The sequence below is a fragment of the Tamandua tetradactyla genome, chromosome 6 (genome assembly GCF_023851605.1).
Source record: "Tamandua tetradactyla isolate mTamTet1 chromosome 6, mTamTet1.pri, whole genome shotgun sequence".
In the NCBI taxonomy this organism is placed as follows: domain Eukaryota; kingdom Metazoa; phylum Chordata; class Mammalia; order Pilosa; family Myrmecophagidae; genus Tamandua; species Tamandua tetradactyla.
In genome coordinates, this window is record NC_135332.1 from 90673549 (window position 1) to 90689469 (window position 15921).

The 15921-nt window shown below is 36.5% G+C and overlaps 1 protein-coding gene across 1 annotated transcript in view; it reads left to right on the forward strand.

Annotated features, from left to right (window-relative positions):
* The first annotated feature begins 4591 nt into the window (after positions 1-4591).
* Positions 4592-15921, forward strand: part of UBE2V2 (ubiquitin conjugating enzyme E2 V2) — a 45347-nt gene continuing 34017 nt past the window's right edge. Inside the window, exon 1 of the mRNA XM_077166739.1 lies at positions 4592-4649. Coding sequence (XP_077022854.1) covers positions 4634-4649 — 16 coding nt within the window. The 5' untranslated portion in view covers positions 4592-4633. The remainder of the gene's footprint in view (positions 4650-15921) is intronic.

A 15921-nucleotide genomic window follows, 5' to 3' on the forward strand; every position in this document is an offset into this window, starting at 1 on the left:
GCTCGATTGAAATTATCCAGTCTGAGGAACAGAAAGAAAAAAAAGAATGAGGAAAAGTGAATAGAGCATAAAAGACCCAAAGGAAACAATAAATTATACCAATATATGCATTAGAGAAGTCCCAGAAGGAGAAGAATCAGAGAAGTTGGAAGGAAAAATATTTGAAGAATAGCATAATTTCAACAAAAGACAAGAATATACAGAAAGGAGGTCAAAAAACTAAAAATAGGATAAACCCAAAATGACCCTGTTGAAACACATTATAATCAAACTGCTGAAAGACAAAGACAGAAGCCAGGAAGAAGTAAGAGAGAAGTGACTTTTTTTCATTACTCATACTTTGGGCATAAGATCTAGGAAACCACATTCAATCACAGGATTTATAAGGTATTTCCCTACATTTTCTTCTAAAAGCTTTATGGCTTTAGTTTTAATGTTTAGGTCTTTGATCCATTTTGAGTTAATTTTTGTATAGGATGTGAGATACAGGCCCTCTTTCATTCTTTGAATATGGATACCCAGTTCTTCAAACATCATTTATTGAAGAGGCTGCTCTGTCCCAGTTGGGTTTGCTTGACTGCCCTTATCAAAGATCAATCATTCATGGAGGAGAGGGTCTATTTCTGGTCACTCAATTCAATTCCATTGATCAGTATATTTATCTTTATGCCAGTGCCATGCTGTTTAGCCACTGTAGCTTTATAATATGCTTTAAAGTCAGGTAGTGTGAGACCTCCCACTTCATTTTTCTTTCTCAAAATATTTTTATCTTTTTGGAGCTCCCTGCCCTCCCAAATCAATTTGGTTATTTGTTTTCTATTTCTGCAAAGTAAGTTGTTGGGATTTTAATTGGTATTACATTGAATCTGCAAATCAATTTGGGTAGAATTGACATTTTAACTGTATTTAGTCTTCCAATCAATGAACATGGTATGCCCTTCCATTTATATCTTCCATGATTTCTTTTAGCAACTTCTTGTAGTTTTCAGTGTAAGGGTCTTTTGTGTTCTTAGTTTAATTTATTCATATATATCTTATTCCTAAATATTTTATTCTTTTGGCTGCCATTCTAAATGGAATTTTTTTTCTTAATTTCCGCCATAGATTCCTCATTATTAGTTTATAGAAACACTACTAATTTTTGGGTATTGATGTAAACAGTCACTTTGCTATACTCATTTATTAGCTATGGTTGTTTTGGTGCACATTTTTCAGAATTTCTGACATGTATTATCTTATCATCTGCAGAAAGTGAGAGTTTTACTTCTTCCTATCCAATATGGATGCCTTTCATTCTTTTTTTCTTGTCTATTTGTTCTGGCTAGAACTTCCAGTGCAATGTTGAATAACAATGGTGACAGTGGACATTCTGATCTTAGAGGGAAATTTTTCAGTCTTTTCCTATTGAATTTGATGTTAGTTGGGGTTTTTCATATATTCCCTTTATCATGTTGAGGAAGTTCCCTTCAATAACTATTTTTTGAAGTTTTTTTTTTTTAAACTTTTTTACTGTGTAGTATAACATGTATACAAAACAAAGAAATAGTAAAAAAAAAAAAAAAGCCATAGTTTTCAGAGCACTCTTCAACAAGTAGTTACAGGACAGATCCCAGAGTTTGTCATGGGCTACCACATGATCCTCTCAGATTTTTCCATTTCCTTTTTTTTTTTTTTTTCACATGGGCAGGCACCGGGAATCAAACCCAGGTCCTCGGGCATGGCAGGCAAGCACTCTTACTTGCTAAGCCACCGTGGCCCGCCCCAGATTTTTCCTTCTAGCTGCTCCAGAATGTAGGAGGCTAGAAAGCTTAAATATTTTTCTTTTTTATTAATTAAAAAATATATATATAACAACAAACAAAAGCAAATATTCTTTATGTACAATGCTTAGCATCTAGTAAACTCTCAATGATGCTACTCTTTTTATTTTTCATTGTAACTGCTTTCGTCAGGAATATCTGTGAGGCATAAACAGATGGGAGGTGTGAATTAAAGAATTTGGCCTTGTAGAAGAGAGCCTGGGCCTTTGCCCTAAGTTCCCTGGAAGAAATTTATAAACCCTTAAAATTTCCTGAGGATAGAAGTGTCTTTATTATTCATTCTGGGTCCTTTTGGGCCCTACGTGGTAGTTTATGCTTAGAAGGGGATTCATACTATGCCCCTTGGGCCACATTATATCAGCCTGACCTGGTAGGTGAGGAACTGGTGACTGAAGTCAAGGTTGTGGGCAATTGATTAATTAATCTTGCCTACATAATGAAGCTCAATTAAAACTCTGGACATCAAAGTTCAGGTGAGCGTCCCTGGTTCCAGATGTTTTAATTCTACGGGGCAGTCAGAGGTAAGGCCTGAGGACAACTGAAATTTTGTGTTTGGGACTCTCCCACACTTTGCCCTATGCAACTCTTGGCCTAATCTTCCTTTTGCAGTGAAAAAAATTATATTTAGAATTAGCTAGCTGCATTCAGTTTAGATGGTCCCAATTTCGTTGGCAACATCCAAAGCATCTTAGTTATAAGTCAGTGGAATGTATGCCTTCTTTTCTCCATCAGACAAGATTAAGGTGTTGACCTTGGCCACGTCAATGTCATAGAGTTTCTTCACAGCCTGTTTGATCTGGTTCTGGTTGGCCTTGACATTCACAATGAACATCAGTATGTTGTTCTCTTCAATTTCCTTCACTGCTGACTCAGAGGGTAAAGGGAACTTGATGAAGGTTTAGAGGTCACGCTTGTTCCTATATTTGGGCTGTCTTTAGAGACCCAGTGTCTTGAGCTCATGAAAGGTGGGTGATGCGTGGGTCTTTTTCTGTGTGTGTGCATTTGGCCACCTTTCAGCCCCGCCCTTTGGCCATCAAAACATTTGCTTTGGCTTTGGTTTCTGGAGGAGCAGAGGCTTCCTTCTTCACTTTTGGTACCATTCCCATTAAAAGATCTTTGGCTAATTTTGAACTGTACCTTTTCCTTGTAATAAACTGCAACTGTGAGAATAGTAACTTCCAGTGAGTCCTTTTACTGATTTACTGACCTTAGGGTGGCTTCTGGAACTCTGCCATTCCACCACTCTGCAGTTGTTGTAAGAAGTGAGAGCAATCTTGGGGGCTGTGTCCTCTAACTTTGTAAGTTAACCCTAACTGCTTGCAGTTGGTGTCTGAAGTCTGGGCAGACTTGGCAGTCTGGAGGACTGTTCTCTCAACCTTCACAGTTTGGCTAATTCTGGGTTAAAGATAATCAACAAAATTGTGAGGTCTTCCTTTATTTAATCTTGCTTCCATTCTAAATAAACAGTAAGAGGGGCAGGCAGATCATTGTATATGAGTTGCATACAAAAAGGCTGCTTCATTTTACTCCTCTGAGCTCCTGGAAAGCACAGAACTCAGCTCAATGTCTGGTCCAGTATAATATTTAGTAAACATAATTGCATGATGTATTAAAAAAGTACTACAGTTGGTGTTCAGACGCCTGATTTCACAACCCGCTTTCACCATTTACCATCTTTTTCATTTTGGAAATGTTGCTTAATTTCAGTTTCCTCATATGAACCTTGCTGTGAGGATCGAATAAGAAAATGAATATAGTAGACATAACATTTATTACTTGATTTTAAAAAGTGAATCACTACCGTTATTAGATCTCTGGAATGCAGGAGACTATCAGGGGAGTGAGACATAACAAGATGTATATAATATACATGAATATATTGAATAGATTACAGAAATGCTTATAAATGATCAGCATTCCTGAAGAACACGCAGGAGCTGTTAGAAAAAGAAAATACTTGTTTTCTGAATTGATATGAATTATCTTCACAACAAACGACAAATGCTAAATCAACTATTTTTAGTCATGATTGGTGGGATTGGATATGACCGGAGAGTAACTGATGGCAAAGAACTGAGAACAATGGATCACACACCAGAAGGCCTGGATCACATTCCAGGTAGTCATGAGGCTCATATACAGAATGAAAGAGTTTTATAATTGAGGTGTGCTGGGAGAAAATGGAAAAAAATAGCTTACTCCACTCTCCCAAGTCTCAACTGGGGTAGAATTTGGAATGTACAAGAATCACCCATTTGAGACGATAAGATGAACTATTTATGGCAAGAGTAGTAGTTTCTGTGATTTCAATCAGGTTCAGCAAAGAGGCATATGCCCTTTCACAAAAATTCCCCTAGCTTTATTTTTTAAAATGCTCTTACAGAAAAATGCATGGCGGGCCACGGTGGCTCAGCACGCAGAGTTCTCGACTGCTATGCAGGAGACACGGGCTCGATTCCCGATGCTTGCCCATGTAGGAAAAAAAAAAATGCATGGTTTGCTTGGCAAGGGGGCTTCTTGGATGCCCAGCCAGACACCTCAGCTTTCGCTGGTGGAAAATTCGGGTTGGACCTGAGTTACCCAGTCTCCCTCATTCGGGAGAGCTTCGTTCAGAGGACCCATATCCCTGCCCCTCGAGCCCAACGCGCCGTTCCAATTCCTCCCGATTCTCGGGTTTCGGGCGACTGCTCTACGTCGGCCCTTCAGCGCAAGGTCCAGGGGCGGGGCTCAGAGGCGAGGCGGAAGGCGGGCTCCCGGAAGTGACGCAACACGTCGCCAGACGTGCGTGCGGCTGCGTTGGGCTGCAGGAGAAGATGGCGGTCTCCACAGGTCGGTTCCCGGGCCGGGCTGCCTTCCTTTCTCTGTCCGACTCAGCCCTACGCGCTCCGCTTGCTGCTGGCGGGCGGGCGCGGGCAGTGGGCGAAAGGTCGGAGGGTAAGCCCGTGGACCCGAGCTGTCGACGGACGAGGTCTGGGCAGGGTTCGGGCCGGCGAGTGCCGGCGAGGAGGCCCGAGCGGCCGAGGGGAGGCGGCTGCAGGTCGTGTTTGCGCGTTCGCGGCGCGCGCGCGGCCTGGGGCGGGGTACCCCGGCGCGGACACACTCGCAGGGTCTTACGTTTTGGGGCACGGGAGGTCTGGGCCGGAGGAGGTGCGGGGGCACGGAGCGGAGGCCTAAGGTGGGCGGGTGTCAGCTACGGGACCGGGAAGGGCTTCGAATTAAGGGTTGTCCTGGACTGTGGGGGTCCGGTTCTCCTGTGCTCGAATTCCGATCAGGATTGAATTTTTGGTTGCTGTTGTGGAAGAATAAGGGAGAGATGATCATTTTAACGTGACTGAATACGTGTTATCTTTTTTTAAGTGAAAAACTGCGGTGCAAACAAAATTAAACCGCAGAGCAAAATGAAAGGTAATTGAAGAACAAGTGGTTTCTTAGATAAGCCGTTCAACTCTTTTTCCGTACTGTATACAATGTTTGATTTCCTATTAGCACAGCCTTGAAATTAAGCATTACTGCCGAGGTTTTAGAAATTTGACCATTAAAAAAATGTTAAGTTAAAAATGTTAAATTAAAAAAAATAAATTTTACGATTTAAAAATATTAATGCATATAATGTCACTTTTCTAATCTTTATTGAAACATTAGGTTATATAGAACAGTGTCATTTAATATTTCGTGTCATCATTGCATAATAAAACGAATTTTCAAATCTTTGCTAGAATGAAAGTTCTCAAATGTGTGTCATAATTGGTATTTTTAAATTAATACCTTAGGATACATCCTATGTGTTTTTTAATAAAAAATATCTTTTGAATCTCAGCTTTGTTTTGTACAGGTGTTATAGGTGATAAGATCTTTAAAAAATCTAGAATTGGAAAAATATTTCAATGTACTTAGGGTCAAAGATAACTAGTATTATCTCTGAGCACGTTTTATTAAGAAAATGACATTTTACTTTAATTTGTACTTGCCTCAGATTGAATATCTCAGGTGTTCTTAAAGAGTTGTGCTCAGTACCTACAGGGTCTTGAAATTTTAATAATAAAATTGTGTATTTTGATTTGACTTGAGTTTTTATTTTGTGGATTGCATTGTTTAAGCAGGATTTTTTTTTCTAATACCATACATGTGGAAGAGTTTTAGAATACTTTGGAAAAAAAAAAACAGTAGATGATTTCAATGGCACATACTTTTTGTTAACCTTGCCTAGTCGTTTTTGAAGGACTTGGGAGGCTTGGGAAAGTGGAGTAAGCTATTTTTTATTATAAATTATAAAGAATTTGCTTATCATTAGCATATTTATTATGTATCAGAAACCTGTATTTTACATTGTCTGTTACTGTTTCCTACTGTTTTTTTATTTTTTCTTTTACATGGGCAGGCACTGGGAATCGAACCTGGGTCTCTGGCATGGCAGGAGAAAATCACTGTTTTTTGACTTAATGAAATTTGAAACCTAAGCATAATTACAAAGTAAAATATTTTAGGCAATTCATTGAGTTTTCATGAACTACTGAATTTCTATTTGAATCTGTCGCTAAGAATTTTCCCTGGTCAATTTCCTATTCATTTGTCCATTTTCGGCTTTTTAGGCTATGGACTGTTGAGTGCAAAATGGACTGTGTTTTAAATCTGAATAATTATGTTTGAAATATAGTTTCAAAATAGTTATGTTTGAAATATCGTTTCTTTCAGGTATACTTCCGTATTGTCTGTTTTGGTAGCATGGGAGTGAAACAGTACCTGTATATTTGGATATATATTTGAATATACAGGTGTATTTGTGTATTTGAAATAAATGTGTTGTAGCTTGAAATTTAAAATTAGAAGAGCTAAATGGATGTGATATACGTTTTTTTATTTTTATATTGAAAAAATGGTTATTTGAGAGGAAAAAATCCATTTTCAAATATTTTTTGATCTTTAAATATTATGTTTGAATGTACAGTATCCAAATCACATGCTTTTACCCTTCCTTTTACCAGACAAAAAGAGTCGGAAACAGAATCTAATTAGCTGAGCCTTAGCTGGAAGGTTATCATCCTGTCTGGTCATCTTATTTTACAGAAGAGAAAACTGAGGCCTAAAGAAATAAAAGATTATACATAGCTGACTGGAAGTGTTCTCTCCCTTATGCTGAAAAGTGAAGTTGGCATATTCCTCAGTACTTGGATTTTACTTCTTTAAGAGGTTAGAGTATGGCTTTCAAACTTGCCTTCGTAGCGGAGGCCTTGATTTGGAGACCTAGAACCTTCCCACAAATATGAGTGGAGCTGCAGTGGTTCCAGACCCCACTGTCTGGGTTTCCTTTCCAAGAAGCAGAGTCATCCCTGGGATCCAGAGGATTATGCAGAATATGGTTTAAGAACCAGTGTTAATAATGCTGGGAATAGAAATTCATTGAATTTAGTATCTGTGACTCAAAAATTTCGTTAGATCTTAGCATCATTAATAAAAGTTGGTGTTAGATAAAGAAGTATGTATAATACTTAAAAAAAATTAACCTTTTGATTTTAGAATAACTTTAGATTTACAAAAAGGTTGTGAACATAGAATAGAGAGTTCTCAAATAACCTCCCATATACCCCACATTCAGTTTCCTCTATTGTTTACAGCTTTCATTAGTTTGGTACGTTTGTCACAATTATTGAACCAGTACTGACACATTAATGAAAGTCCATACTTTATTCAGATTTCCTTAGTTTTTACCTTAGTTCGAGCCTTCAGTGGAAAAAGGATATTACTTAATGTACTATTTCTGTCCCAGGATTCCATCCAGGATATCACACTTCGTTGTAACATATGAAGCATTTAAAAAGTTCGTTATCATTTAGGCTATACCAGTGTTGTACAGGGATTCTAGTGTAGATGCTTGTAAAATGACTAAGTAATGATAGCTTCAAAAGAAGCCTTGGCATATTTTTTTCTTTTTTGATAGTCTATATAACCCACTTGGGCAGAAAAGTAAGTAAAAAGAAATGCTATTAGTCTCTTCAGAAGTCCGGCAGCATTGTGTATATTGCAAGAACCGAATTAGCAGTGTTCTCATTTCCCTGCTGTCTTGTTTTTTATTACTGTGTGACCTTGAACAAATCACTTAATCCCTAGGCCTTGTTTTCCCCATCAGTTCTGAGAAAAAGTTGAACAGCATGATATTAAATTTTTTTCCCCAGTCTGTAGAGTGAAGATACTTAAGAGTGCAATCATAACAGTGTTCATGAATTGTAACAAATGTACCACACTAATAAGAGGTGTGAATAAAGGTTGGTATGTGGAAACTGCTGTTTTATGCATGGTTTTTCTGTAAACCGACTTCTCAAAAAAAAAAAGCAGGGGCAAAAAATGAAGATTTGGATATGGGCAGAATGTGGCAGTAGTGATAGAACAGAATTGCATGTGTAAATCATACCATGGATCCTGGGAGCTGAGCGATGGAAGAGCTGAACTGTAGTTGCCCAGTATATGTCCCTCTTGGGAGTTTTAATAACTGGTCTGGTAGAGGTTTCTAGGTCAGTTGGAAACCTGGATGCTCTTGATATGTATATGCTGTCATTAATGTGATTAAGTAATACACCCTCACTGTATAGGCAATCCTCCCTTTTGCTTGATAGTATTGGGCAGTAAAAATGATCCTGCAAGTTGAAGCTGTTCAAAGTGATCTTAATAATAACTGGGGAAAATTATGGTTGTTCCATTAAAATTACTTTTAAAAATGTGAGAACACTCAGAACTTTTAACGTTATAAAATGTATAAGAAAATAAGAATAAGACTGATATTTAGCATCCTGTAATTTAAAGCATGAGACATTGAGAATTAAAGTGTACTTTTTTATTAATGAACTTGTCAAGAGTAGTTTAAACAGCGCCTCCTTTTTTCTTGTTGCTATACATGTATAAGAAAATAAGAATAAGACTGATATTTAGCGTCCTGTAATTTAAAGCATTAGAGACATTGAGAATTAAAGTGTACTTTTTTATTAATGAACTTGTCAAGAGTAGTTTAAACAACGCCTCCTTTTTTCTTGTTGCTATACCCTTATTATATACTTATTATACAGAGCAAACATCTATGCTATGGCAAGTTGTCATACTCTTCTATTTTGGGATCAGCTTCCAGTGTTATGTCTATTGTGCTTTCAATATCAGGAAATATCTATGGGTTCTTTTATGAGAGTTTTTCACTTCCTCTGAGATAGTGTCATTCTTTTCATCACAACCACTTTCTTCATTTACACCAGTAAGTTCACCTTCATAAGTTCCTCTGGCTGCCTTTCTAGAGGTTTTTGAACAGCAGCAGCGTCAGTATTCCCACAGTCAGCTATTTGTTCTTAAAACCATTTACACTTGATTCACATTTCCCTTCCAGTGTTATCACTTTTTGTTTCTTTATGTGCTTTCATCTTTGTTCACCTATTCCCTCTTCGAGTATCCATTTTTGTAAAATGTCATTTTTTTTTTTACCATTGGTAGGAGGTAGCATAGCTATATATTTTGTTGTCTGTGTTTGAAATGAATGACAGATGTGCAGTCACCAACAGATTTTGAAAGACGTGTATGTGGTTGGTCACTGATCGTGATGTGCACCTGTTATTCACTTAGTGATTTTTGAATTGAGGCACTAGCAATGAAGTTTGTACTTTTTGCTATTACAGTTACTCTATCATGGCTTCTGAAATTTAAACTGTATTGTTGCGGGACTCGTTTATTGAACTAAACTTGTGTATGTAGAGACCTTGCAAAGTGAGAACTTTGTATATGGAAACATCCACTTAGTAACTATTTTGGGAGCTGCTTGGCATAACATTTCAAAGAAGTAGATATGTCATGTAGACTAGAATAAATGGAATGAATTTCAGTGTTCAAAAGTTTGAAAAGTAGGTGGCTTCTTTTGCAGAGTGTATGTGTTTGTAAGTAAGTTTTACTATAGACATTAAGTGAGATGGGGCTTTAGGACTCTAGGTTTGGGATTTATTTTTTCTCCTTTTACAGAATTTTGGCTAATTTTTATAAAAGCTATGTTATTTTCTGTTTTTAAATCAACCAGCAAAGTTAAAAACTGCAGGAGAGAAACACTAATGGTCACGTTTGATCTTTACACATGTTGAAATAGTGGTTCTAATAGAGAGTATGTTGTGGAACATCTAGGCTGTAGGTCAAGTTTGTTTTCTAGATGAATAATGGAAATGTAGTTAGGAAATAACTTCCAAGATTATTTAACTAGATGTTGAGTTCCAAGCTAGTGTCTTGATTTCAGGCTCTATGATGCTACTTCTGCACAACACTATCCTATAAATATTTTAATTGCTTTTATTTTGTTTTCATTTCATAAATAAATGCCTTTAAGGTTCAAGACAAGATACTTGATCAAAATCTAAGGCATAGGTAGTTAAAGCTCCATTTTCTTTAAAAGTGAAAGATTGTGTTGAAAATAATTTAAACATTTTTAGAACAACTCATTTTAGTGGCTAAATATTCTTAATTCATACCAAAATTTTTTTTGTGAGCACAAATTTGATATCTACATGTATGTATATGTGCATGTTTGTATGCATTTGTGTGTTCATGGTGGTTTTTTCCATAGTGATTCTTACGAATATGGTCTGTTCCCTCTGAGGTTATTTTGGGGAGGAAAAGGGAGGTTATTGAGAGTGCTATGAGTGGCTTATCTCTGTGTTAATAGTAGGAATCATAACCAGATAGGTTATTTAAAAAACGTCCAGTATTGCATCCTAAAATGGCCCTTTAGGATATTTATTCTTTTAATTTTCTGATGCTTCCTCTTACCCGCTTCCCCAAGTAGGGTGCCTCTGGACAAGACAGTGTATGTTTGTCAGGTAGAAAGAACTTGGTCCCAAGATTTGTGGGACTGGCAGGACTGGGCAACATCTGCATAACCTGAGCTCTTTATTTTCAGGCCCTTTGAAATAGTTACTGAAATAGTTATCCAGAGTCTTGCAGAAAAGGTCCTTTGCCTCTGAGTGGTCTTTGTGCTTTTCAGTGGTGTGTCAGAAGAAAGCAGAAGCTTCAGGTGGATAGAGCTGTAATGAATATTGAGTCTGGGCTTCAGGAAGTTATTTTTCATACTTTGTTAATGTGTGATGTGTGGCTTTTGGTATTTACTCCACTTCCACCTGGTTCTTTGTTGTAAAAAGTCTTGTTGACATACGTAAATATCTAAATGTTAACCAGGTTAGAATTATTTTACATGATTATCATGTGACAGTCTGAGCTCCACCTTGCCAGGTGGTTCAGATCACATTAAAAAAAAATTATAGCCAGAGATGAGGCGTACTCCAAAGAGTTTATTCTTTGGAAGTACTGTAATCATGCCATGGTGATTGTAATGTTATTGAAAAATACAAACAATATATAGCTTGGTGTACTGTTGTTCATATTAGAACTAGAAAGCACCAAAGTAAATTGGTATTCTATCTAACTTTCTACCACACTCTAGTTTATTCTAAGAGAAGTATTCTCTTCTTTGCTGGGTTAAGTAGCTGCTATAGTCTCCCTTGGCCTTTTTTCTCATTGGGCTATCTACAGTGTATGGAAACAAAATCTTCTCTAGCATCTTAAAGTATCACTTAAATACTGGTCTTCACTGATTTCAAGATCTTGGGGACAGGATTCAGTCTTTGTTTTCAGTATCAACAGTTCCTGCTACAGGACTGGTTCATAAGTGTTGAGATAAAGAATAGTTGCCATAAATTCACCAAGTGTTTATTGAGTGCTTGCTGGGTTGTGAGCATTCTCATATTGTACAATTTCTATATGAGTGATTTTAATGAGAAATTGCGATTAGGGCAGGATCATCAGAAGTAAATGGCTCAAGAAAAATCTGTCTTTTCCCTTTGTACATTATAATATTTTATTCATAAGTTTTGTTTTTAGTTTACTTTTGTGAAGTGAAGCAGTTCTAAAAGACTATTTTGTGTTCAAATACATTCATTAAATATAAACATATTAAGCTGCTTATTTTCCCCTTATCTTGCTGAGTTCCATTAGCAAATAGTTTTCTGAACAGACTAAGCATATAATCACAGATCTTCAGGTGCGGGGCAGGGTGGTTCTTGTTGGTACGTAGAGTATCATTAGCATGATTCATAGTTTCCGGTAGGTAGTGTATATCCCACAGAACTGAGGTACTTTGCAAATCAATTAAACCAGAGGTTTTAAGATCTTGTGTTTGAATGTATAGTACTGGTGTTTCAGATGTAGTCCAATGTTTGATATAAATTTTTAGAAACATTTTTTTCTTTATTTCATCAATTCTAAGACATTTTAATATTTGAAATGGCTTTATGTTTTATAGTTTAGTAGACAGTGTTTTAGATTTCTTAAAATAGTGATCCACTATATAGTTGATTTCATCTTAGATTTGATGAATTAGTGTTTAAAATTCACTCAATAAGGTTAATATATACTAAATTTTAAAATATTGAGAACACATGTTCTCATTTATTAACTGAATAATAAGCAGTTATAAATTTAAACTTAAATGTGCCCTAGTGAAATTTTGCTTAATCTCATGCAATTAGAAAAGTTTTTTTTGAGGTAAAAATTAAAATTTCGGAGTTGTTGCTATACCTGATAAACCTTCATTTCAACAAAAGAATATTATCTTATGTGTTTTTTTCTGTGAATTAGACAGATATAGTTTTAGTATTAAAATATTTGTATACGTTTATAGTATCAGAACGATGGATGTAAATCAGTTCTAATTTTTTTTTAACTTAAAGTATATCCCTCATTGTCAGTAAATGTTTTGAATAGTAATTTTTTTATGCTGTATGGTAGGGGTCACATTTCATCCTTTTTCCATGTGAGTATCCCATTATTGCAGCACCATTTGTTGAAGTTTTGTTTGTTTTTCTTTTTTTGGGAAATGCATGGGCCAGGAATCGAACCCAGGTTTCCTGCATGGCAGGCAAGAATTCTACCACTGATGAATAGTGTTTTTTTTTTTAATGGATAGTATTTTTAATAATGGGCTGTAACTGATATTTTTGAAGTAGGCAGTGGGAGTATGGGCCAAGTTAGTGTTATGGAACAGGTCTTTTTCTGAGTTAAGAACTGTGCGTAAGGATTAATGATTCCATCAGATTTTTACAGAGTGAGTGTTAGAGCTAAGAGAATAGCCAGTCCAGAGAGCTAGGAATTCCACTGCTGGTCCCTGGCAGGGAACAGTGTGTACAGTCCAGAAGAAAGGTCATGAAAGCAATCATACAGAATGATTTCACTTACTTTGGGGAAGACTTTTTTGTTGTTCTAAAATATTCCACTAATGACTTTACGGGGCAGGGGGTTTGGAGTAAGGCTCAATTTAAAACATCAGTTGTATGTTATTTTTTATTCCATCCTGATGTATATAAAAACTTTTGATAATTGTAACCAATGTGTATATGTTCCTATTTAGATCTATTTTTTTACTTATGCACAGTTAATATTTGTTTATTAAAGTGACCTTATGTAAGCTTTATTATGTGCGACAGTTTACCCTAACATATTCCAGTTGGCCTCTTTCCTTAGTTTTTACACACCTTGAAGATTTTTTATTCAGATTCCTTTTACACCCCCCCCTTCAGTTATCTATTACTGTATAACAAAACCACCCTAAAACAGTTGTTTAGAACAGTGATTCATTACTTTTCATGATTTTGGGTTGATTGGGCTGGTTGATCTGCTGGTCTTGCTTGAGTCACTTGTGTGACTGCGATCACCTGGTGGCTAGGCTGTGGTCACCTGGTGCTCTGTGTGGCCTTTCCTGGTGGCTGGTGGGGACTTCGTCACATCAGGGTGGCATCCAGGTAGTTGGACTCCTTACGAGGGAGTTGGTTTCGAAGAGGACTAAGGCAGAAGCTACCAGTCCTCACTGGAGGCCCAGAACTAGCCCAGTATCACTTCTGCCACATTTTTGTGCTCCATACAGGTGATAGGCCATCTCAGATTCAAGGGCAGGGGAAATAGAATCCATCTTTTGAGAGGAGGTACATGGATATAAAGGAATGGATAGAATTGTTCACAGCCAAATCTACCATACCCCTTGTGTTGTTTCTTTATGGTAAATTTCACAAAGTGGAATTTTAAGTCAAAGCATATGGGCGGGCCATGCCGGCTTAGCAGGCAAGAATGCTTGCCTGCCATGCCAGAGGACCCGGGTTCGATTCCTGGTGCCTGCCCATGTAAAAAAAAAAAAGCATGTGGATGTTTAAACATTCTTGTTCTTGTCAAATTGCCTCTTCAAAAAGATGTGGTTAATTTACAGTGCCATAAATATGTTTCTCTATAGTTCTACATCATAGTGTTTAGCATGTTATCAGTTTTTTTGGATGAGTATATAATAACCACATAGCTTTAGTTTGTATATTCTCTTATCAAAATAAAACATTTTCTCTTGTTTGGTTTACCAGTTGTAACATGTGTTATGTTTATTTAAGTACGTATGTATGTATAATGCATACACATTATATATACCTATATATATATATATCAATTTACTACTTGTCCAGTGGAGTTGGTTAAAGGTTTAATAGTTAAAAATAAACTTGAAGGTTTTATACATTTTTCCCTTTGCTTTGCTTTTTTTTTTTTTTTTTTAACTTTTTGAGATAGGGTCATACCTGATCTGAAACAGTTCCCAAATGAAATTAAGGAAGAGTTAAGTGGAGAGAAAATCATATACTACTCCTTCCCATTGCCTCTTCTTCCTCTCAAAGCCAATGAATCTCTTTACTGTAGCAGGTTCTGTTTGTTAGTTTATTGCGATATTTTGGGGTAGACAAAAGGTTTTATTATCATTGATGTTCTACATTTTACATTGAAGTATGCAAAATGTAAAAAGAAAACGGTCATCTGACTAGCTTCTGATAGAACAAAACTATCACATTATGAAAATTCATGTAGCCTTTTTTTCATCTTAGCACATTTCCTACTATTTAATTGCAGTTTCTGTGCCTTGTACCTCTGTCAGATTGTAAGCTCCATGAGGGCAGAGTTGATGACTATTGGTGTTAGATCCCAGTGGCTTAGCATAGTTCCTAGCTCATACTACCCACTTAGTAAATGTTGGTTCAATTGAAATAAATAATAAAATCACAGTATCACAACAGTAAAATGAATGATAACTTTCTTAGTTTAGACACGTCTTCCATGATCTTCCTCCTAATTGGTCTTTCATTATGACCAATGCTTTTTTGTTCCTTTTCCCTCAAAGTCCAGTCCTCCCATTGCAGCAAAGTGAAATTTATGCTTAAAGCTCCTCCCTCATTCCTTAATGCCTCCATATTAGGTGTAAGCTTGGCAGCACACCCTTTCCTTGTACTGAGCCTTGCTCTTAGGCTTTTCTGGCTCTTTGCACTCTCATAGTGTCACTGTCCCCAAGCACTACCTACCAATCCCTCTTTTTTTTGGGTAATACCTTTCTTTTTATTTTCAAAGGGAAGATTTTTAAAATTATGTTTAATTGTAAAATATACATAGCAAAAATCTTTTAACCATTTTTAGTGGACAATTCTTTGACATTCGGTACATTGGCATTATTATATGTAGCTTTCATCGCTATTTTGAGACCATTTTCATCATGCTAAATCAAAACTCATACTCATTTAGCATACTAAATTAAAACTAATCTAAGAGAAATCATACAGTATTTGTCCTTTTGAGTCTGGCTTATTTCGGTCAACAGTGTCTTCATCCATATTGTAACATTTATCTGCACTTCTTTTTGCATCTGAATAATGTTCCACTGTGTAGATATGCCATGTTTTGTTTATCTGTTCATCTGTTGATACACCCTTAGGTTGCTTTTACATTTTGCTTTTGTGAGTAATATTGCGATGAGCATTAGTGTACAAACATGTTTGAGTTCCTGCTTTCAATTCTTTTGGGACATACCTAGGAGTGGAATTGCTAGGTCATATAGTATTTAGTGTTTACTTTTCTAAATACCAGCCAAACCGTTTTCCACAGTGCTACATGATTTTGTAGGCCAACAACAATGTACAAAGGTTTTTTTTTTTTCTCCATAACCTTGCCAGCCTTTGTTTTTTCAGTTTTTAAAATAATAGCCATCCTAGTGGGTGTGAAGTGATACCTCATTGTAGGG